We start from the raw sequence: 25,902 nt of genomic DNA, 5'->3' as shown, positions 1-25,902 counted from the left end.
CCTGAAAATCAGTTTTCAGTTGAATATATCCAGTTCTTTGAATTTCTAATTATACTGCATGACCTCTTCTTACTTTCTTTCCCAGATGCAAAGATTTAGAACTATTTTTATACTTACTCAAACATTTGGGTATCTTCTTGTATCATAAACAAAATATATGGGAAATTATTTCTGGGAGGAGAGGAGTCTATCATCTTTATAGATGTGTTATCAATGCTGAATGAATTTGCTTTGGGTCTTGGCAGCTCTAACCTATCAAGCTTGTTCAGGTCTATTTAACTCTGCTTATTTGTCTGACGGTTGTCACACTGGTCAGACTAATGGCACTAAGATCTAGCAGTTGCTTCATATTCATAGTACATTCCTAAAGCTTATCAGGAGACTTCTGTTCACCAGGAACTCAAGGACATAGGATGAGAAGCTTCATCTCAGCATAAACTTCCATGGGCACCAAGGCACCAAGGTAAGAAACTACAACATGGCATAACACATCCATTTACTACAAACTCAGGGTATTACAAGTAAGTCCCTTTGCTTGATTTCTTCTGGTAAAGTATGTCACATAACTTCAAAATCTATCCTATCTGAAATCCTTAATTTAATTCTCACCAAATAACAAAAAAGTAAAACAAAAAAATACTCAAGTATGAATTTGAAATTGTTCTAGCTAAATCACCTTGATTTCCTAGTTTGCCCTACAAGAAAAGTACCCACCCCAAAGCAGGAACTTAGCATTGCACAAATAATCAAAAACCAAGACAAAAGTATGCAGTTGCAAAATGGCCATTTATTGCCTACAGGGAAAGGAAAAGTGGGAGAAGGGGAAGTACACAGGTGCAAGGAAACAAGCATATATTTAGCCCTATACATCATGTGTGAGCAGTACCCAATCTCCAAAATGGAAAAAAAAATATTTTGTCATCTGACATAATAGTTAAGGTTCTTAAGCACCTCCCTTCTGAGCTGCCACAAGATTTAAAAGGCAGGACTGCTTTGTTTAGTCAATGTTCACATTAATGAAAAAGAATACCACCACCCAACTGTGTCCTTTTTCACACACATCTTCTATAGTGTCTACTATGAAAAACATCTCAGCTAAGCATTTCGGTCAAGATCCAGACCTTATCAACTGTTTAATAAATAGAAAAATAAAGCAGCTGGTGATTTTATCAGAGAATGAGAGTAGAACCATCTTCTCCAGTGATGACAAGAGTTAAATGTCAAGAGTATCACAGAACCAGTCTATCAAACATTAATTATTAGTAAGCTACAATTACATGGCACTTCATTGAATTCTCTAGTAAAGAAAAAAGAAAAAAAGATTGGCTTGTAAATGATTATCAGAATATGTCCATTTAGTGCTTGGCTTTTTCTTAAAAATAAATACACAACTTGAAACAGTAGAATTTACTTAGAATGATATTAGTAGAAACAACCAACTATTCATGGGGAAATTACTAAAACATTTTGTGTAGTTTCAGGATCATGTGCTTTGCTTTTATACCATTGTATGAGTTACAAAAACCACTATATAGGACACAGAATAACTCAAGTGTATGCAAAATAATAAATTAGTCAACTTAATGCCAGGAAATAAAAATAAATAATTCCTTCCCTAGTCAAATGGTAAACTGAGTGGAAAGGTCCATGGACAACTACTTGGCACTTACCCAGTTGAAAATAAGATACAACTTGACCTCTAGTGAATGTAAGCAAATAGCCTGGCCTTTCCAAAGAGAAAAAAAAAAGTGTACATATTCTTTCTTTAAAAAAAAAAAGGAAAAACAAGCAAACAAACAAAAAAAAAGCAAAACATGCTACCCCACGTCAGAGACAGCAGAGCTAATAAAGCATTTGCCCTCCTTGAAATACTCCAAGTATTCCTACTGAACCCAACACCTCAGCTTCTCCTGGATGATAGAACTGTTTGCATTTGGGCAACTGTACGAATGCCCATAGTGCACTTCTCAGTGCTGCTGGTGTTTAAGAAATCTGCCACTCAACACTGAACAATTCCAGACCAGTGTGCAGGAACAGCCATCCAAACCCCTCTCAGAAGATGGCAGAGCACCGCTCAGGAATACACTTTTAGCAAATTAAGCACAGAGAAAGGACAGTAGTTTCTGGATAAGGAGCAATCCACACACTGCATCACTTACCGCATTAAAGTTGAAACAGTAGCAGGACACTAAGTCTGTCTGGTAAGAAGCAAAGTCATTGTTTGGCACACCAATGCTGAGCCAATATTCTGAGCTCAAGTAACTACACATAAATTAAACAAATGTGGTACACTGAACAATTGATAGCTAAGAAAATATGTCAGTGCTCTAATATAGCGAGCAAGAAAGAATCATTTTTTGGAGGGCTACCAGGAGTCCTATACTTTTAGAAGTGACAAATAATATAAACAAGGAAATTAAATTCAGGGCTCTTGCTGATGAAAATAACCAGTAATAGGTGCCAATTGATATCTTTTCAAATATTCTGAAAAGTTGAATATACCATGCTACCATGCCAAGAGGCATATGATTTCTGATGACAAACTTCTAATTCCAGTTCAGTGCTATTCATTTTGTAGGCTGTGCCATAAAAAAAAAAATCAACATTTAATAGGCATGCCCTTAATTCATATCCTTTGAAAGTTATCTTACTTCAGTTTTTCCTTTGGATCCAAGAATAAACCAAGTCTAGTGTAAACCAAGTTAAACCAAACTTATGCCAAAAGAAATAATTATATTACTTAATTATATTACTAAAACATTTTGGGAAGCCATTTTTTCCTACAGGCCTTTAACTGAGACATTTACAGGAATGCATTTAGTTAAAGTAAGAGTACACATGTTCTTCCTTATCAGTGTCCTGAACAGGTTCCTGACTTTTTTCTGTTTCTCTTCCCATCCTCCTCTTTCTGCAGCTCTTGCTCAGAACACCCAAGGGTTTTCTTTTATCTTTTATGCATTTAGTTGACAATTATGAAAGATGCTTTTGGCATCCTGTTCTTAAACAGGCTATAACTTTGGTAAATGAGGTTAAAGATGTAGTAGCATTTACTTGTGTTTGAAATTAAATTTGGGAATTGCAGTGCAATTACAGAATTAAAATTATCCAGAGCAATCACAGACATAAATGTTCTGTCTATAAACTCAAAACTTCAGTTGAAGTTCCTGATTTAGAAAAATAAGTCTAACTTCTCTACTTAATTTATCTATTTCTAATAGACAAAAGTCATACAAATATGATACAAACCAAACGGAAAGTTGGTAAACAAATATTTTAACACATTAGAAAGGTGTTACTTTGGATTTTATGGGAATAGAGAAGAAAAAACCTTACAAACATGACAGCTCACATTTCAGTCAAAACGTGTTACTTTGAATATGTGACAGAGATTTTGCTTGCTACAGGACCACTATTGTAATACAATTTATGGGATTTTTTTTTGTGTGACTGAAGCTACCAACCAGTTAGTATACTTTGCAAAGCTATTAAAAACATTTCAGAAACTGAGAATATAAAATATTAAAATTTAAATCAGTATTGGAACACAGTCAACTTTTAACACTAGGAAATCTAATTTTGTGTTAGAAATGAAGCTCTATGCTCCTGGCTCCTTCAATACATGTACTCAACCTATTTCTCCTTGTGCTTTCCCTTCCCTTTGCTATCTGCTATTGAGTGTACAGGTGGTTTGTGTAATTTTTATGAATTCTTGGAAATAGAATGCAGACTTAAAATTTCACCTATTGGCAAGACATACACAGGAGACAGAATTTTTAAATGGAGCACAATTTTGTCCATGTTCTGGGTTTAATGTGCCACACCCTCAATTTTAACATAATCTGCCACAGATTCAAGTGATATGAGTCTTAGTTTTCAGCTTTCTCCCTTCTCAGTGATATATGACTTTAAGACCAAAAAAAAAAAAAGCTTCATATTTCTACAATTGTAGCACTAAAACATAGTGGCTTTTGAAATACATTCACAAAGGATGCTTATTAGTAAAATTGAATATCTGCTTATGGATATCAGAAACGTAATTTGAAAATAAAGAGATTAGAAGAAGGCAAATGGGAGGGTAGGGGAAGCTGGTCTCAGAACCCATTGTGCCATACCTGACTTTAACATGTGATATTCAAATGAATGTTCACACGCCTTACATCAAATAAATCAAACAAAAATATTTAGCTATGTTGTACAAAATTTTTTTTTTACATAAAACACCATAAATCTTGAACAGATCTACTGTATCTGAATTCTAAAAAGTTGCCTACAGAATGGTGCTGGGATTCTGTTCTCTGCTTGCTTTTAGGCAGTGCTGTTGCTTAAAAGTTGACACCAGGCACAATATTGTAAAACAAAGTCAACAAGCAAGGAGCAGTAAGTGGATTTGAGCCTTTTTCCAGATGTTAGTCCTGAGGATGCTGCAATATTCCCCATCAAAGTGTGTAAAGCTATGAGGAGGGTACTGATGCTTGACAGTGGGTGACTTGACATGCACTTGTATGACTGTTATAATGGCAAACAGTGCAGTTTCCCCTTCCTCAAACAACACCGTTTTAATAAACTTAACACTCCAGTTCTTAAGAAAATTACCAGAAATCATATTTAACAGTTAAAAAAATACATAGCACAATCTAAAAATGCCCAAATTTTCTTTTATCATCAGATAAAATATGCAGCAGCCCAACGGCATAAAGCTTATTAACTTATTCTGAGAACTAGAAAGTATATGAGCATATATGATTCATTTTCACGAATATATACCATGTCATTCACCTTGTCCTTTGGGCTTCTCACTGCCAAAGTTCCAAATGGCATGCATTTAGCAAGACAATGCTGAGGACAGCAGCATTTCTGATCATCTGAACTGGCAGCTCAAAACTAGATACCACTCCTTTTACAAAGGGAACAAAGGGGAAACAGTGTGTGAAATTTAGGCAAGAGGCTAAAGGGAAACCGTGCACATGGAATTTGGGTTACCATGCCCTAGGTGTGTGCCACCCAAAACAAAACACAATCACCTACCTCAACAGAGCTACTACCAACATTTAAGAAAACCACATTAAAATACACAGGATAATGAATGGTTTGAAAGAGTGCATTTGGAAGCAGAGAGACCCAATTACACACCTTCTTGCAACAGAGTGCCTCAATCATACACAAAATAAACTTAAGCTGTTTACAATGTTTCCCAATTTTTTTATTTTCCCCTCCACATTTAACTATTAAAAAAGATTTTTTTATTAATAAATGGGCTCCTCTGTGGTTCATATACAATCATAAGTGAACTTTAAATTTCATTTTATACAAACATCTCAAAAAATATCGGGAGTGAAGTATGGTAGGAAATATTGCTCACATTGCTAATTAACATGCGTCTATGAAAGAAGAATGTTCTGTTAGTGCATATACCTCCAGAGCAGAAAACCCACCCGAAACAAAAGATCTACAACTAAACATACAGTAGCTGATTACAAAAAAAGGTAATGTCCACAAAATTAAGTTTTTCATGCTATTCTACTTTCCAGTACTATGCTTCAGATAATCAATTTGCATGGCTAGACGTTGGATGCTTGAGGTATATAAGAAGGGATACCTGAACACTGAGGAAAATCTGTCATCAAGGGTTTCTTCTTTTTTTTTTTTTATTCAGGTACTTTAACATTTTTTAAAAGAATATTTTATTTACATCAAACTTTTTTGAACTACATTGACACCCAATTACAATCGATGACAACGCCTCTGTCACTAGGCACTTTTAAAAGGGAATTTAGGCTTTACAGAGCTCTTCTGGATGCAATCCTGTGTGATATTACATCATCCCACCACCCTCATCCCACTAAAATTACCCTTTGGGGAAATATTATTTTATATAGCCTGATCAGTAAACTATGGAAGAAATTAGTATAAAATAACCACAGGAAATGTATTATTTAAGACTAATAAAACAGCCTAAGATGTCAGGTTTGAAAGAGGAGACAATTTGTATATAATTAAAACTAATTAAATAATTTAAATTTGACTTTTACTTTATATATTAGTGAGACACAAATATAGGCTATTTTCTTTTAAAATTTCATTCACATAATGGAAAATTTCTTGTTTATTAAAAATATCACATTTTGATACTAGAAACAGTAAAGTGCATGAAAAGTTTAAAATATAAATTTCAGAAAACTCTTATAGCAGCAAAAAAGCAGAATAAAGAAAAACTTAAAAACACAGACACAACCTTTTTCAATGTTACTGTGCCATAATTAACATCAAGCAGCCAACTAATTTTCTCCCCACAAAATGGTTATTTATACTTTCTGCCTCTCCAGTCAGATTTTAAGTGGCCCCTCCTGGCCAACAACAACAAAAGGGGGGTTGGTTTCCAATACATCTAGAGGCATCAAACTTTGGGAATAAACCAGTAGCTCAATTCAAATCTAGACAGATATGACAACAAAGATTAAAAGCATATGATGGCCATTTGGCAGCTAGAGTCAGAAAAAAAATGATCCAAAGTTTTCAACTACTTCCCCAAATCTGTCCTCTCCATTTGTTACCTCAAAAAAAATCAAAAACAAACAAACAAATAAACCAGCCATTTAACTTACTTTGGAAAACATGTGTAACATTATATGGCTTTCCCTTTTACCAGGGGCTTTTCATTCAGTAATCTTCTTCCTTAAACATTAAAACTGTAGTGGTAAAGACGATATGGATCATATCTTTTTCCAGTACAACCAGACAGCAAAGAAGAATGGACATGAAAAATGACAAATATTAGATACTAATTTTGTGGGCATCCTAAAAATACAAAATTCTACTTTCAATATGTATGGCAGTATATATCTGCTATTTCCTTATAAATGGACTGGAGAGATGAGCTTAAAGTTAATACTTCTAAAAAAATTATAACTAACAGGCAGACCAAAAAGGAAAAGGGGGAGGGGGGAGAGAAGATTCCTCAAACAAAACAACCAGCATTTGGCCAACAAACTATCACAAACTAATGCTTGACTTTGAAAGCATGTTGTACAATTATTTTCATTTCTCAAATTATCTTGTTATGGCTAGTGACTATATCACATTTAATGTACAAATCAAGCAAATTTAAGTGCTTTGTTACTGTGCAAATGACTTGGGAGCCAAAAATCAACTTGTTATAAAGGAAACCAGAAACTCAAAGAAGTTTTTCCTATAAGGCATGCCATAATTCAATTGAAAATCTTGTATTTGGAGTTTTTAAAAATCACTTCTTATAAAAATGATTGGCTTATTTGAAATCATTCCATAGAATGTATTTGTTTTTAGAGAAGAAAACTGGTGTTGGGCCTCAGATTAGTGATTTATCATTTGTGAATGCTGTTTTCTAATATAATAGGAAAAAAAATCCAATTTTAAAAAAGTATATTAAACGTTTGGATAGACAGACGGTAATACTTTGGTTCCAGCCCTAGTGCCAAATGATATCAATATGCACAAAACATACAAAGTCTTATAGCAAACACATAATGAAAGGAACCTGAAGCAGCAGCTTAAGGATGGCCATACTTCACTCCTACATACTTTGATTTACAACTGTACAGGTCCATAGCAACAGATCCCCGTCTTGGCGGGGCTATACTCCACTACCTCCGATTAGGCAAGTGAACACCATTGACAAGAGGCAGGAGTGGAGGGTGAAGTTCAAGTTGTGTTAACAGTGAGAAGTGGTCTGAAGGGATGTGAGGGTGTGGACACCCAGTGATGTTGTTCTCAACCAGCCATTGAGGATCTAAAGGCCCCAGGACACCAAGCACGTTCATATGAGTCTTGGAATAGAAAATGTAGTCAATCACACCCTGGGAAGAGAATAGGGGTAACAGGAAGGAGAAAGAAAAAAATATGTTTAGAAAATGAGAAAAATGCCATAAAAAAAACAAGAACAATCCTTAATTTGGAAAAGCTAAATAGCTAAGTAACCTGTATTCCTGGTGCCTGTTATCCTGACTATATATTAAGCAAGGCTCTAATTTTTAATGGGTTATTACATGAATAAAGGTGGCTGAATAAAGAAACAACATGGTTTAGTAAAATCTGACATATATGCAAGCTACTATACTGCTAACTGTCCTAATTTGCTTAGTTTAAAATACTCATTTCTACAAATCCTGGCACTAAAGAAAAGTATCAGTTAGTAGAAACAGATACACACACACACATGAAGACAAAATCCTGTATATATAACATCTGTTCTATTTCCAAAGCTAGATGATTTGATTTATTTGATTAACAGATAACAAAACTAATGTGTCTCCACTGTCCCAGGCCGTGCATAGATTTCACCTAATCTAATGTTTACATATATCAGGAGAGTCCACAACCAAACAGAAAAAAGTATTTCTACATGTGAAATCCACTCATCCATTCATTTAATGTAGCAAGGACTTGCTATATATATAAAACCCAGCTAGGCTTGAATTTAAGATCTTTCTTCCTTACCCTATCAAGTGCTGGGATTACAGTATGTGCCATAATGCCTAATGCAAGAAGAATATGGTAACTTATATGCCATTTTTTTTAAATTTATAGTTCACGGACAAGTAAAAAGTAAGCTTTCAAAAAGTAAGGAAGAAATAAAATTTTCTCTTAACCTACTCATAGACCAAGACAACAATAATAGTTACCCAATTACTGCACACTTATTTTGAGGAACTTTATTTACAGATTTTCTGAGATATGCTGGCAAATGTTTTATATATTATTATAATTTAAAGACAAGATTTAAACTACAATAAACTATGTATCACAAAGTATAGAAGTGTATCTTTCAACTGCAAAAACCAGTAATACGTTAGAGCTGGCAATTGCCAAATTTAATGGTACCATTCTTAACAATGTGAACAAAAGTTAGATTAGAAAAAGTACTTAACTCATGGAAAACACTACAAATCAAGGCTTATGTCCCCTAGAAAGTTAGTTCAGTATTTTACTGCACATCATCATGTATGAGTTATCAAAACAATACAATCTACCAATGAATAGTTATCTAACAGTAAAACTACATTAACTTCTAAGCAGTTTTAGTTCTCATTTCGTAACTATGAAAGCAGACTAATATCAACATAGAGATTTTTCTCCTTCCTACTTTTGCTTAGAAAGGAGTAAACAAACCTCAAAAATTAAAAAGGGAAGCTAGGCATAGTGGTGCCCACCTTTAATCTTTCATCCCAGGAGGCAAGGCAAGTGGATCTCTTGAGTTAAAAGCCAGCCTGATCTATATAGTGAGCAGTCAGGGCATTACAGAGAAACTTGTCTCAAAAAACTAAACAAACAAACAGAAAAGTGAACAAAATAGGAACAGGTTATTGAAGATGTGAATGAACCTATTTAATAATTTTCCTTTTGTATTGTACTATAACTTCTCTAGGCTTTATATACTAAACATCTTTCTACATCTACATATGTATATTTCGGATAGAAGACATGCAATTCATTCTGGAAATAGCAGAAAGCAAGACAGAGCTAAAAAGAAGAGCTACAAGTATAGGAAACGATCAGAAAACAGGCAAAGGGAAGTGAGTAATCAGAGAGACTGCCACCAGTCTTTCAATGAGTATCTTGTCCTGTACATGAACAACAGGCTCCCTTATTTTTAAGACTTCCTTTTCCTTTTAAAAACTAGTTCCATGGGTGACTTGAGAATATACTAGTAGTACTACATGGATAAGACTGACATTAAGCACAACCTGTAACTCCACCCCTACAAGAAACCTGGGAAATTATAAGATATTAAAAAAAAATTGACTGAATACTATATAAATTCATTCCAGGTGAGTTTAGCCATAGTTATATTAAGGGCTTAAGTTCTTGCTAAGCACTGTTGGTGGTAAACAGGTGAGAATTAACTGTATTAATATATACCCAAGTTCTGCCAACAGTGACTGACAAGTAAAAATTTTAGAAATATCACCTATTATCACTAATATCTAAAATGTAAACAAATGAAAGCTAAAAAAGAATTCGAATTATATCAATAATAAACACAAAACCCAACAAAATTTCCTTTTTAGTTGTATATGCAAACCAGACATTTTTTGTGACTGGATTTTGTGTGTTTGTTTTTGAATCAATAATTTATTTTTTCATGTGTACATATATTTTGCCTGCATGCATGTCTGTGGAACATTTGGGTGCCTGGCGCTGACAGAGGTCAGAAGATGGCATCAAATGCCCTATAAGCTGCCAGAGAAGTGCTGGAAATCAAACTAAGGTCCTCTGAAAGAACAGCTAGTGCAATCTCTCTAGGTCTGCAAACTCTTAATCATATGGGTTTATATTCTTTTTTACATGCTTTTATTTGAAATAGTTCATATGCCACCCAGAGACTGCTACTTACTTTGAAATCAAAGGTGTAATTGGTATAAGGCATCAAGTTATTTTCATAGGCGCTCTTAAGTTGGAAGCCATGTGTGATTCTCCCTTCTGAGCTTCCATTCTTTCCACTACAGCTGAAGTTCATAAGACACTCATTGTACCTTAGTTCCTTGAAGTCTTTATGGTTGTCAGCTACTCCTCCGTTGCTTAAATATTCCACAACACCTAGCAGAATAAAGAAAGGAACACTGTATTTTAATATTTAGTGCAAAGTTGTATTAAGCCATACTTTACAGACACACCAAATTTAGAGAGGCTTGGTTAAGTCCTATGACACTCTTAGCAGGGCTTGGTGGTACATATCTTTAATCCTAGTACCCAAAAGAAAGAAAGGCAGGCTGATTTCTCTGAGTTCCAGGACAGCTTGGTCTACATAGAAAGCTCCAGGCAAGCCAGGCCTGTATAATGAGATCCTGTATCGGAAACAAACAAAAGTGTTCCTGTTGCTGGTTTCTAGTAATTTCATGTAACAACCACACTGAAAGGTATTTGTCAATTTAAGAACAAAGTACCAGGACCATCCAGGTATATTGTCAATCTTAGTGGTTCTTTGGGTTTAGATGATTTTTAGAACCTAGACAGCATTTAGCAGAAGTCTTGACCGTGTTTTTGTAATATTACTCAAAACCACCATCTCATGGTAGTTTGAATGTAAATGGTCCACATACAATAAAGAGTGGCACAATTAGGAGGTGTGGCTTTGTTGGAGTGGGTATGTCCTTGTTGGAGGAAGCGAAGGTGAGCTTTGAGGTTTCCTATGCTCAGGGTACTGTCCAGTGTCTCAGTCAACTTCCTTTAGCCTACATATCAAGTTGTAGTCAGCATCCTATCTGCCTACATTCATGCTTCCCACCATGATGATAATGGACTAAACCTCTGAAACTGTAAGCAAGTCATCCCAACTAAATATTTTACTTTGTAACAGTTGCCATGGTCATGGTATCTCTTCAGAGCAATAAAAGCCCTAAGACATCTCTTTAGCAGTAGTTATAATAATCAACAACATTAAAGATATATAAAAAAGAATGTTAGACTTTTTATTCTCAATAATTCAATACTCAAGAGTTAACTTGGAAGTATCATTTATTTATTTTTAATTATTATTTTCTGTGTATGAGTGTTCTGCTTGCAAGTCTGTACCACATGCATGCCTAGTGCCCCCTCAGGCTAAAAGAAGTTCTATCAGGTTTCCTGGAATTAAGATTACTGACTGTTTTAAGTCACTGTGTGGGCTCTAGGAATCAAACCATGGCCCTCTGGGAGAACAGTCAGTGCTCTTAACCACTAAGCTCTCTCTCCAGTTCAACCCCCCCATTATCTGTCTGACAACTATGATGAACATTTTGAATTTAAATAATATTATATGCCAGAGACCAAAAGTATTAATGTGTCTAAAGAGTTGAAAAGAGTAGCAGCTTCAAAGTTTCTACCGAATTAACAAACATGAAAAAAGTCTTACTCTTTTATTAGTTAGCAATAATATTAAATTCATTTATTAGTAATTAAGAATGATAGCAAAACATGAAGTAAAATGATTATCAGTGTTGTAAATAACTCAAAAGGAAATGCAACTTATCTAGCAGTTACGATTATGCTAGGCAAACAATTTAATGAGGTCAATAAAATTACTCCCAGATTGAATAACATGTATAGCACCTAAAAAACAGAACCAGGATCCAACCATGCTTTGAGCAGTGAACTATGCAATGGTAACAATGATGCTAGTAGTTATTATAAATGATTTCAAGAAAATATGAAATAATACAAGAAACACTTGCAGTTTTTAAGAGTTGTATAGAATAAGAAAGAGGGATGTGGGCTGGAGAGACAGCTCAGTAAAGTGATTGCCATGCAGGCATTGGAGTCTGAGTCATGCTTCAGAACCCATGAAAATATAACTGAGAATAGTGGAGAGCTCTTGTAACACCAGTGCTGAGGATGTACAGGCAGACAAATCACTGGGGCTCACTGGTCAGCCAGCATACCCTACTTGGTGATCCCTAGGCTGGTAGAGACCTAGTGTGACAAACAAGGTGACTAGCACCCGAGGAACACCCAAGGTTGACTTCTGGGGAGTGTGTGAGCACATATGCACAAACATACCACCATGTATTCATGCATATACACGTGGGAGAATGAGAGAGGCAGAGGAAAGAAAGAAGGTGCTAGTTGGCCTAAGGGTCAAAATTAAATATTTGCAAAGATTTCAGCATTTAATTACAATGAACAAGATATTTTCTTAGGCTGGTCATTTATAAATTCCAAGTATAGGTATTTATTTTATATCTGCTATTGAGTGACTATTCTGACTACAGCTGGGGACATAATTCAGCGGCAGAATGCTTGCCTAACATGCAACAATCTTGAGTTTAATCTCTACCGGGGATGTGGATTAAATACCTTAATAATAATATGTAGTATTTAGAATATGTTTTGCTAATAGTATAAGACTTATATTATACTCTTTGTTTTGCATTTGAAATCTAGGATCTACAATGGAGAACTCTGTCTTCCAAAGATGAAATTCAGACATAAGGTAGTCCAGTGGTATGATACACAATCTTACTAGAATTTTGATTATTCTTCTATACTTAGTAGTAAGTACAGAAAGATCACTGGAAACTTGCCAAGATTATTAAGTGAGACAGCTATCCAAAATGAATGTTCTCTAAAGAGAACATTCTCCCTTCTCTGATGAACTCTATGCCTCAGGAGGTTGATCTTGCATGGATGCAAATCCTTCCCTATATCTTCTAGCTGGACTTGGTTAGTGGGTAGCCCTGGCAGATCAGAGCAGAGTGAGAGAGGGTATCTCTTCCCATAGCTTCCTTATTATAATCTAGAAAGCATTGATTCTATCAATCAATTCCAAGCCATCACGTCAATTATTGGCCCTCTTCTATACATCCGCGCTCTGATGACAGCTCCCACCACCTTTCCAGTTAAGAGTAGGAGTGGTAAAGTACAAAAGCAATCATTTTGCTTCATTTAAGCTTGACCACTCCTTTGGAATCAGTTTCCTTACTAAACTTTTTTCAGTTAGCTACTATCTCTCCCCATCCCCCGAAATTCGAACAGACGTTTTCCTTAATTTAGAAGAAAAAGCCCTGTTAGGAGATAGGTGGCCTTTCAACCATGATTAAAAACAAAATTGAAGGCAAGGAAAATATGTTGTAAATACCTGAATCTGGCAATGAGTTAAGATCTGCACATAGCACCAGCGGGATGGAATTAGGATCTGCAGTTGGGCTGCCAGGCCTACTTGAGGCTTTCTCTAGAATGTTTTTAACCTCTGACACAAACATCATGGTCTGAATAAGTTTCACATCAGAATACTCTGGGTCCCAATGCATGTGGGCATTTGCCACTATAAGAAGCTGTTTGTCTGCAGAATGAATCGGCTTCATACCTAAATTTAAACATAAAAAAGAAAATGTAGAAAGTTATGTTTATGTTTCTTAAAGAGTAGTACCTTAAAAGTTTTCTGGAAAAGATCCATTGCTACTTCTTTGCTCTTTTCTATAAATTTATATTGATTTTAATCTCAAACTTATCTGAGAAGCTAAAATGTAATTCTGGAAATTGTGGCATTATTATTCATCATGATCATGTTAATATTGTAACCATGGAATATACCTGGTCTATTACAGATTTCTGTTGCAACCTTTGTGAACTAAAGGTAGTTTTATATTTTTCAAACAGACCCTGTGGGGCCCAAAAGTCTGAAATATTTACTATCTAGATCCTAACAGAACAGCTTTGCTGACTCCTGCTGTATATGCTTACACTGTACGTTATGTCATAATATAATAGGTATTTGAGTTACAGTACTTTTCATCTACTGAGTTCTTAGTTTAAGCAAGCAAGTTATTTTAATTTTAACTAGGTTAAAATTAAATGATATGTATCAGAGTGTGAGGGTGTACATGAATACAGTGCTTGTAGAGACCAGGACAAGGGTATTCTATTTCTTGGAGCTGAAATTAAATTAAAGGGAGCTGTGAACCACTCAATGTAGGTGCTGGGAACCAAACTCTAGTCCTGTGGAAAAACAATGCATGCTCTTAACTACTAAGCCATCTCTACAGCACCAAGCAAGCACTTTTAAGTGCTTCTTATTTAATTAGCATAATAACATAGTGAAAGATGTTTCCAGTTGAATTACCAATAAATAATTTCTTGCCACTTCACATTTCTTGCATTTCACAAGCTGAATAGTGAAAGGTCAATAGGAAAATTCAGCAACATTGTGGGAAACTACAGAAAATAAAATAAGGAAGCAAATCTGCTACCCAAATAAATTCCCAAAAAGAAGTAAACATGAAATCTTACATTAAAGGCTGATTTTGTTTAATGATCAATAAACTGAAGAACTGTAGAAAGAAGAAATCTAACAAAATGTATAGTCTGAATAATTCAAACTAGTACTCAAGACAGTCTTTTATTCCACAGGCAGCACAGGAATAGAAGTGCTCTGATGTGGTCTTACCACCACCTTGTTCTTGCCTGAAACATTAATAAGTAATAAAGTGCTCTGAGGCAGGCAGGAGAGAGGCTAACAAAAGATCTTGATAATGCCAAGTACACAATGAATTTCTGATTGTCAGGGAAGCTATAAATAATCTAAAAACCCTGGAAGAATCACATAGATAAAAGATGTCGTTCTCACCCTAACAAAGCCTTGAGATTTAACAAAGAAAATAAAGAAAACAAGCCAACTATTTAACCTTAAAAACAAAGGGTTCATACTCATGAAGCTAAAGCTACACTGGAGAGGACTAAGTCATTGTAATTTCTAATTCATCGTTAACTAAAACATCCCTATTTCAAAAAACTTTTTCAACTAATAGTATGTTAAAAAAAAAAAGGCAGGTATTACCTTGTAAGTAAAAGTAATAATAGAAACTATAGACTATGTCATGAAATCATAAGAAATAAGTGATAATTTATATAATTAATATTATTTTCTTGTTCATCTCCATCAACAGTTCTCAAAAGAAACTAATTTTGTAATAAATAAGGTTTTGTTCTTTTGTTATGAGATAAGGAAGTCTAGGATCTTTATCTTTAACACTGTTTAGAAGACACTCACCTGTTCCGAAGAGCTCCTTGTGGACCTCCAAGACCACAGCCACACCAATGTTATCTTTTGTCATCACTCGGTTCAGCATTGCTTCAGAGCCATCTGAATTCGCCATTGCTACCTGGTTGAATTCCACTGTATGCTTCTGCACCAATGTAAATCTAAAAGGCACACATATTTAGATGACTTAGGTAGTTATACTGCCATGCTAAGACATTAAAAGTGGGAGTGGACATGAGTACAGACACTGGTAATCTCTTTCACTTTCTAGTTTCAAATGGCCATGTGATATAATTCTGGAAATAAGAAATTTGACTTTTATAAACACTTTATTGAGGTCACATCTAGAAAAGATGAAATATATATCCCCCTCATCAATTTATGTCTTTTCCCCTTTTAGCTAGTATATAAAGGATTAATAATCAAGTGTGAACCAAGCAGATGGGTAAAAGCCAATCTTGTAAGGATGGAGAAACAGCTGAGCCAGTTCTATTTCTAGACTGCCTGATGTAGGTGAAAATTCATTTGCTTAAGCTACTGTTTAGACGGCCTGACATTTAAAGGTGCACACCATTTTAACTGAGTTACCAACTTAAAGAGAATGAATAAAATCTATCTGGCAATTATTTTTATACTGTATCAAGATAATTGTCAAGAAAATGCAGGAATACAACCTATTTCCCAGCTAAAAATTATTACATTTGATTAGTTCTTTTCACTGAAAGACTGTAATTATGTTTAAGTGTTCAAAAAAAATAGATTGTGCTACAAAAAGAAATGGCTCTCTGTGATGTGTGATGATGGCTTCTATACTATAGCATTTTTCTTTCCTTAGTGACAAACTTTAAGTATAATAGAATGATAGGATAGAATAAAAATCTAATGCTAACATTTAAGAATTATAAATTTGGTGAAGCCAACTGTACTGGTTGTCTTACCAGTTGAATACAAGCTACACTTAACTGTAAAGAACTTCAATTTAAATAAAAAAAAAAGCTTCTTTCTATCAGGCTGCCTGTTCGCAAGTTGATGTGAGAGGACTCAGCTCACTGGGAGCATGTCACCCTTGGCACGTGCTACTAAGTGGTATATGAAAACAAACTGAGGAAGCCATAGAGTACAAGCCAGTAAGCAGTGTTCCTTCATGGTTTTTGCTTCAGTTTCTGCCTCAAGTTTCATGTCCTGACTTTGTCTAGTGATGAATGGTCACTTATAAGGGTAAGATGAAATAAAAGCCCTGCTCTAAATTGCTTTCAGTCATGGTCTTTATCAATAATCAGGGGCAGCTAAGTAGACTGTAGATAAATAGCACTTGCTGCTCTTCCAAATGTATCAAACCGAGTTTGATTCCAACATGCACATCAGATACAACACAACCAACTGTAACTCTAGCTCCAGGGGACCTGATACCCACTTCTGGCTTCCATGGGCACTCACCATACATAACATTGACATATACACATAAATAAAAATAAGAGGCAGGCACAGTGCCATGTGTCTTTAATCTCAGCTCTTGGGAGGCAGAAACAGGTGGCTATCTCTAAGTTCAAAACTAGCCTGGCCTACACAGGCAGTTCCAGACCAGTCAATGCTATATAGTGAAACTGAGTCTCTAAATAAATATAATACAATATTCTTGTATTTTACAACACTAATAACACAACCACTTATGTTGCTCCCCACCACCATATACCAAATATGCTCCATGTGGCTTTTACTTTCTGATGTACAGAATGCAATACAGGAAACATTTCTGAAATATAGCATTCTTCCTCTATTCTATTAGAATTTTTCTTTCAACTAACATGCACTGGTTTATAGTTATTTTCTAATTATTTATTAAAGCTAAATAAAAGCTTAAATAAAATCTTAAGCCTGTCATTTTTTTCAGTATTTAAAATTCACTTAGTATTTATATTCTGATTGGTGTACTCTGCTTTATAAGCATTATTCCTGATGCTATTTATCATAAGAATTTTTCTGTATGTTCCCCCTGTTGAAGATTTTAAGCAAAATCTCAAATGGGTATACAAAAGTACATACATAATCAAGAATGATTATGACTAAAATACCAAAACTATAATAAAACAGCATCTAAAAACCTTATATATTTGAGAAAGATGATGACAAATGCCTCATGCGCAGGAGAACATGTTCAAAACAAGGAACAATTTCTTAACATTGTGCAGTCTAGAAGTAATGTTTTATGTTGCCATGTGAGGACTCTAAAGCTAGGAAGACAACAATGAACACGAACTGTGAGCAACTAAAACAGGATTTACATTATTAATCTTCACCAAATTTATCTGTAAGTAAAAGAACACCGAACACCATCGAGAAGACAGTATGAACGAGAGAGATGGTTCTGTGTGGTAAAGATCCTTGTTCCAAAAGCTGATAATCTACACCACAGAGGAAGGAGAGAATGGACTCCTGCAAGCTGCTAATAACTTCTACACACATGGTGCAGTCAGTGGTGTGTGTGCTGACTTCAACGACCCCACATGCATCCAAATGAAATATGAATAGAGGAGGAACAGAAGGGGGAGGAAAAAAGTATAGAACCAAAAGCTAACTAGTATCTTCCTTTCTGTATCATTCCTCTGTAAATTTCTTAAAAGTATATTCAGCGTGAAATATATAAAAGATGACCTTGAGTCTTATCAACTATCAGCACTTAAGAAAACTCAGTGAATGCAAACTTACAGGCTAGAAATAAATATGGAAGAAACATAAAGCAAACACCAGTCTGTGTCTGTATAACATTTAATGTTTTTGTTTATTTGGGCTTTTGAGACATGGTCTTTGAAGAATTGCCTGGCCTGGAACTTACTATGTAGACCAGGTTGATCCCCAAACTAACAGATTTACTAGCTCTGCCTCCTAAGTGCTGAGAACTCTTGAAGGCATTTCTTTACCTTTTATTAATTTAAGGCCCATAATGATAGTAGATAAAACAATTTTTATTAACTCACATTTGAAAAGTAGAACTTTGGCATAAAACCATTTTACATCCCAACTTTATACTATTTAAAAGATTATTTCTATTTATGTGTATGTGTGTGTGTGTGCCTATGTGAGTTTATGTGTACCATGTGTGCACAGTGTCTGTAGAGACCAGAGGGCATAAATTCTCTGGAACTGGTGATTGTAGGCTGCATAACATGGGAGCTGGGAAAGAAAGGCAGGTACTCTGCAACTCCAGAGGCACTCTTAACATGAGCCACTTATCCAGCTCCACATTTAACTGATGGCAAATTAGCATTAGGAGCCAGAAATCAAGACTTCATTAAATTCACAGATTAATAAAGGCAATCAAAATAATCAATAACCCAGAGTCAATGAGAATAATTACAAAAAAGTGTAAAAGGTTGGAGTAGCACTACAACTTCCGAATGCCCCTTTTCCAAGAACAAAACTATATTTAATAATACAAAAGAAAATAATATAAAAAGAAAGAAAGCACCTGGCCTTTCTTAGATAATACCTAGAGGCTACGTCATTCAATTAAATTTGGCATTTATTACCAGGGTTCATAAAAAAATTTCCTTGAAGTACTGTGATATGTGATAACAGTAACATGTCTAACAGCACCAAACTGTTTTCCCACCTAGGCTTTCCTTCTTCTCCTTCCTGCACTACACTCTTCCTTTCCTACACATCTAGATAAAAACCTATTTTTATGCCTTTGTCTCTCTCTCGCTCTCACACACATACACACACTTCACATATAAAATGCACGTATGTGTTTGCCTACTATAGGTCATATTTGACATAAAAGACAGAACAAACCTCACTTCTAGTATTTGATCAATCAAAATTTGATTTTCTGGTATTTTTACCTATTAAGAATAATGGTATTTATGATAATGCCTAAAAGGTACTGCCAAATCTTGAGGTCCCAATGAGCATTGTCAAATTAAAACTAGGTTTAATTACAGTGTAACTCAATAGTCAGCAACCACTTCCTATCTTAAAATCACTAGAATGTTTTATTGTATTCTAGTTCTCTACATGTCTATAACCTGTGTTCTAGCTTTTACCAAAAGTATTCCATTCTTTCACTAAATGGGTATTTTGATAAAGATTACTGTCTTCACTGATTTAAGAGACTTTGAAAATGCTTATGGAATCAAAATACTCTTCTACATTTATCACTTTTATTTTGTTCAATTTGTAAACAACATAAAAATGTTTCTTACAAGGTAAAATAAACACGTGAAGAACAGATCTGAAAGGGTAAATAACTTACTCAAGATTATGCAGCTAATTAAATAGCAAACGAGTGATTTCCAAGTAGTTGCACTATTACCACCACTTCCATGAAGGGAGAAGAAAATAAAAGTGGGGTCCCTGAAGCCTCACCCCCAGACAAAGAGCTACAGTCAACTACGAAATGCTAAAAGCAAGAGAAACAGTGTTCCTGAAGACTGAGCCCCTGAACTGGTTATCCTATACCAAGTGGTCAGTCCTGAAATTACATATGCATAAGCAACAGTAAACAGACTCAGCAGGTTCTATTTAAACATTTATGTGCCTATGTGTGTACACACATATGTGATAGTAAAAATTAAAGAAAGAGGCTAGAAATTTGAGAGGAGTAGGGAAGGGGAAAGACATGGAAAGAGTTGGAGGAAATTATGTAAATTTTAATAATAAAAATATTGGGGCACACAAAAAAGGGGGGTCCCTGAATAGTTAGCAAACAGTTTAATAAAACAGTGTGTTACATTCACTGTTATGGAGTCCATGAGACTATACTATTTAGGAAGGACAAAGCTGAGGATGGAAAGAAAAAGAATGCAAGAAAATAATCTCTGTGTACTCATTTTTAAAAATTGTTCACAGTACTTACATAATTTAAGAATGAATCTGCCACTATCCAAAGGCTAAAGTTTCCTATATTGAAGTTATGTGTTACTTCAAATCGTGAACCTCTAGTAACTATCAAGGAACTTAAATTTCTCCCTTCAGGCTATATTGGGAATGATTTTTGGAACAAGTTCTTCTACAACATCTGTAAAGCAATAAGAGGAAATGGTACAGTGGCAAGCATTGTAGTCACAACACTTGAATAGTGTTGGATAGCTAAATAAAGACCCTGTCTAGAAAGACAGAGATCAGGAGAGGAAGAGAACTGGGTTTAAAAAAAAGGGGGGGGGGCAGGGATAGAGGAAAGCAGGCAGATTGGAAAATAACTTGATGTTAATGAAACATTCTACTGTTACCACATAGTATTTAAGTTTACAGTGCGTCAAAAAATTTTTTCTATGAACATTGGTAATAAAGGTCAATTCAAGCATTTTTCCAAATGAGGTATGCTTGTAAGAAGCAAAAGTAATACCAGAGTGGAAACAAAATGCCAAGATTGTACTGTTACAGAAGTTGATGGTGTGAACTATGAAGGGAGAGCTATCATGCAGCATTGCTCATGGAACCTGTCTGCCTGTGTCTTGATTTCATTATCTACATTAAAAAAAAAATGGATATCAACCTGAGTTACTTTAAAAGTTTAGACAATCCATATAAATAATTAGAAAGGGCTTTTTAATCTAATAAAATATAATTTTTAAAAAATAAACAACTGGGGCTGGAGAGATGGCTCAGCGGTTAAGAGCATTGCCTGCTCTTCCAAAGGTCATGAGTTCAATTCCCAGCAACCACATGGTGGCTTACAACCATCTGTAATGGGGTCTGGTGCCCTCTTCTGACCTGTAGGCACATACACAGACAGAATATTGTATACATAATAAATAAATATTTTAAAAAATAAAAAAATAAAAAAAAATAAACAACTATATACATTCTGGCATTAAGTGTTATAGAGTTCTACATCTTACCTAAATGAGCTCATGTTTATTAAAAATTCATGGAAAAGACAAGAAACCGGGTACATACAAATGAGAAGTGGGCCAAATATCTTTCAAGTTCACTGATTCTGTTCACATAAAAATAGTATATATGATGGAAAGATAAGTTTTTAGAAAAATAAAACTGTCTGGTTTTGTTATAATGAGGATATGGTTCTCCTCTATGTAGATAATTGTCAGTGTACCAAGTACAAAGTGCTAAATATGGAATTCAACCTCTCTCACTTCCACACATTTTCTCTTTTACTAACTGGTGTTTATCTTTTAACTCCCCATATCCAAAGTCATATGCTTCACTTCTGTCCTCTTCATACATATAACTACAACTTTCATATATTATATACACATACTATATATGTATACATATATGTGTATGTATATTGTTCTATATTCCTATCTTTTCCTGTTATATTGAAGTCCTAGTGAGATTAGGAATTACTCATGCTTAGTACAGACTTTTCACAAAAAAGTTCAATTAAGTATTTAGTAAATAATTGAATAGATATGAAATAATAATTAAAAATGACAAAAGGGTTCATTATGTAAATTAAATCTCAGAAAGAAATCCACAGTTATTATTCAAAGGTACTAATTCATTTCACATATAAACTATGGTTTTACTTTATGAAAATATTTTAAAAACTGTATTTTCAAATCTATCTCAAAGTTTTAATCTGCCAATAAAAATATAATAATACAATAAATATCTTTATTTCCAGTATATTTCCTAAGAAAAACAGTTTTAACTTTTATAACACTTGCAATCTCTAGCTTCACCTTTTTAGAGTCCCACTAAAGGCTACTGGAGATGTGAGAAAGTTAGAGTCATTAAGGGTACATCCCTAAGCTTTGTTTTCCTGACTTACTTTTCCGTTTTGAAGAATATTGCACAACCATCAACATGCTTTCTTTCCTGCTCAGACATGATTTTGGCACGTGACTTTGGAGAAAAGAATCCATCATATCCACGATCCTTCAATGCTGGCAGAAAGAGAGTGAAGTATTGCTCTGTTTCCACTTCCTTAGATGAAAAAAAAATTATTATATACATGACATAATGAAAGAATGATTAAGACATAAAAGTATTCTGTATGAGTAAGAGGTGACTAAGATAAAGCACTTCATGTAACATATCATCCAACAATCTTATTGTATCACCGGGAGTTGCATTTGACATGACCAGCATTTTAAACATGAAGACACAAAAAGTTAATAATAGGAGTAGGATTATATTTCAGCTCTCCTGACTCCCAAATTAGATTTCAATATATTTCATGTCCTCAAGACTAGTAATTAAACAAACATATATAATAGGTTATGTGGTAGAAAATATTAAATCTTTCATGTTAAGAAAAAGAGATTACTAATTCTCTTAAACTGTGGTGGAAAGCAATGATACTTGGAGTACGACTGATAGACTCAACAACAACAAAAAAACCCTAAGCTTTCAGAAAATTTTAGAAATAGCAATCATAAAATGTTCTACTAACTTAATAATTAAGACCATTTTTTCTTTTAAAAAAAAACCTTTTCAAATGAGATAATCAAATGTGAAAGTGACGATACTGATATAAAAAGGTGTTCTTAACACTGTGATTTTATAGTGGAAATCTGTAAGTGACTGTCCTACAGTAGGAGCTGTACTCCTGTGACTGTCCTACAGTAGGAGCTGTACTCCTGTAAGTGACTGTCCTACAGTAGGAGCTGTACTCCTGTAAGTGACTGTCCTACAGTAGGAGCTGTACTCCTGTAAGTGACTGTCCTACAGTAGGAGCTGTACTCCTGTAAGTGACTGTCCTACAGTAGGAGCTGTACTCCTGTAAGTGACTGTCCTACAGCAGGAGCTGTACTCCTGTGACTGTCCTACAGTAGGAGCTGTACTCCTGTGACTGTCCTACAGTAGGAGCTGTACTCCTGTAAGTGACTGTCCTACAGCAGAAGCCGTACTCCTGTAAGTGACTGTCCTACAGTAGGAGCTGTACTCCTGTAAGTGACTGTCCTACAGTAGGAGCTGTACTCCTGTAAGTGACTGTCCTACAGTAGGAGCTGTACTCCTGTAAGTGACTGTCCTACAGTAGGAGCTGTACTCCTGTAAGTGACTGTCCTACAGTAGGAGCTGTACTCCTGTAAGTGACTGTCCTACAGTAGGAGCTGTACTCCTGTGACTGTCCTACAGTAGGAGCCGTACTCCTGTAAGTGACTGTCCTACAGTAGGAGCTGTACTCCTGTAAGTGACTGTCCTACAGTAGGAGCTGTACTCCTGTAAGTGACTGTCCTACAGTAGGAGCCGTACTCCTGTAAGTGACTGTCCTACAGTAGGAGCTGTACTCCTGTAAGTGACTGTCCTACAGTAGGAGCCGTACTCCTGTAAGTGACTGTCCTACAGTAGGAGCCATACTCTTGTAAGTGACTGCCCTACAGTAGGAATTGTAGTCTTATAATTATACTCACATTCACATACTCAAGAATTGGAGTAACATTAAAAATGTATTAAGTGAAGAAACAAAATATGCCAATAATAGTAGAATCTCATTTCATTTTTTTAAAAAAACTTTTGTCAACCAACAGTAAACAGTAACAATAAAAAAGTATACCAAAAATATTCCAGAGGCATCAACATACTAGTTCTTGGATGTGCAGGAATGTGTTTTCCTTAGTCATAATTTTTAATTTTTCAACTTTCCTAGAATATTTTATAATACACTTTGGCTTTTACAAATGTTTTTGTAGATTCTGATTTATCTTTCAAAGTACATTTTACTTACAAAGGCACCTGCAGGAGGCCACTATAAACACTAAAGCAAAAGCTACTGAACCACAGTCTAACTTCATTTGCTTTCTTCTCCCCAATTCTGGCTGTTCTTCCTGTTCACAAGAACATTTCATCTTAAAGATTTTTCTTTGTTATATTTCAGGTAACGTAAAACACAAAACAAAGAAACAAAACTACCAAGCTATTTTATTTTAAAAAATTGTTTGTTTTTTCTTTTTTGAGAAAGGGTCTCACTATATAGCCATGGCTGGACTAGGGCCTACCATGTAATTAAAACCAACCAACAAACAAAAACAAAAAGCAGGTCATCATTTTTCTTTCCAGGATGTACTGAAAATGTATAAAATACAATAATTTTAAAACATCTTTAAGAAATGGCAACTATTTGAGGTGATGGAGATGGACAAACCTGATTTAGCCATTCCACACTGTACAGATATATTAAAATACATGTCATATCTAATAAATGCTAATTTATTGTCAGTTCAAAAATTTCAAAACAAAAACATTTGATATGCTTTGAAATTAATAAAATTACTAAAAAACTAGTCAAATATTTTGGGCTAATTACTAGTCAAATATTAAAAAGGAATTTAAACCTCAAAAGAATACGTATTTCCTCTTCAGTAAAATTCAATAAATACAGTATTATTAAGTAGAAGACTTTAAAGCATTCCTCTCCAATTCAAAGCTGTGTAACTTGTACAATTGGGTCCTACCGAGAGATCTGAGCCCTTAACATGTCTTTAAAGTAATTGAAAGGGATTTTTAAATTTTTTTGAGAAATCAAGATATAAAAAATTTACTAATATAGACCTGTGTGAATGAACTAGAAAAAAAAAAGAAAATTAGGTTAAGTCTAAATTCTTAAAATAGTTTATAAAGTAAGGCAAAATTTTTTATTTACTGTGCAGTTTTTTTTTTAATATTTTACTTTAAGGAACATGTTTAAGAAAACCCTTTCTTCTGAACTCAACTCTAAGGAAAACTTATATTCCTGAAAGACTAGTAATTTTTTGCACTTTTCTCTAACAGTACTTCCGATAAATCGTTCATAGGGGAATTGTTAACATGGACAAGAGGCAAGATTTATTTCAGAAAACAGTACATGAAAATAAATGCATGTGTGTCCTCGGTAAGCAAGGTAAGTTACACTGTGGAAATCTCTTAATTTATACTAAAATTATCCCTTTTTAAAGGAAAGGAACTTTTTTTTTTTTTTGAGTTTTGCCTTGAACATAGGCTATCTCCCAGAGAAAGGCTCTTCTACTATTTTAGTTCACCTTCAAGTTAAACACAATTTAATTTCTATAGTGTTACCTGAAGACTAATGATATCTGCGTCCCAGTTAACAATTTCTTCCATAATTCCCTTTTTCCTGTATTCCCAGTTTAATGCCCAGGACGGGCAATAGCCATATAGCTGCCGGGTAGCGTATTTATCACATAACACATTGTAACACATAACCGTGAATGATGCTAAGAAGCAGAAGAAAAAAAAACAGACAAAAGGGAGGAAATTAGGCAACTTTTTGTTAATAAGTATCAAGAATATACCGGCATAAGCACACAAATACAGTTCATACATAATTATGGCAAAATGCCAAAAGTAAATTCTGATAAAGTATTTTCCTTTGCTTCACTTGGAATGCAGGATTTCGCACAGAAGTAAGATCTTCTATGACATTTATGTTCACCTTAGTTAAAGAAAATTTCACTTAAGTTTTACCTGATGATTTCACTCAAGTAGATTACACCAGTGTTTGTTTA

General features: G+C 34.7%; 1 protein-coding gene across 4 annotated transcripts in view; it reads right to left on the bottom strand.

Annotated features, from left to right (window-relative positions):
* Positions 1–767: 767 nt before the first annotated feature.
* The window catches only part of Cnot6l (CCR4-NOT transcription complex subunit 6 like), a 75,913-nt gene continuing 50,778 nt past the window's right edge, over positions 768–25,902 (bottom strand). For 3 of the 4 annotated variants that reach the window (XM_041671191.1, XM_041671190.1, XM_041671194.1), the window contains exons 7-12: positions 25,454–25,611; positions 22,227–22,381; positions 15,500–15,651; positions 13,589–13,816; positions 10,370–10,572; positions 768–7,832 (exon numbers count right to left, since the gene is read on the bottom strand). In XM_041671191.1, the coding sequence (XP_041527125.1) occupies positions 7,620–7,832; positions 10,370–10,572; positions 13,589–13,816; positions 15,500–15,651; positions 22,227–22,381; positions 25,454–25,611 (1,109 nt within the window). In that variant the 3' untranslated portion in view covers positions 768–7,619. The remainder of the gene's footprint in view (positions 7,833–10,369; positions 10,573–13,588; positions 13,817–15,499; positions 15,652–22,226; positions 22,382–25,453; positions 25,612–25,902) is intronic. The other variant, XM_041671193.1, reaches the window with a different exon arrangement.

The sequence above is a fragment of the Microtus oregoni genome, unplaced genomic scaffold (assembly GCF_018167655.1).
Source record: "Microtus oregoni isolate MIOR12 unplaced genomic scaffold, Mior012 000021F_ref0000039, whole genome shotgun sequence".
NCBI classification, from domain to species: domain Eukaryota; kingdom Metazoa; phylum Chordata; class Mammalia; order Rodentia; family Cricetidae; genus Microtus; species Microtus oregoni.
Note: the sequence above shows the minus strand (reverse complement) of the source record. Positions and strands in the feature narration are given on the sequence as shown.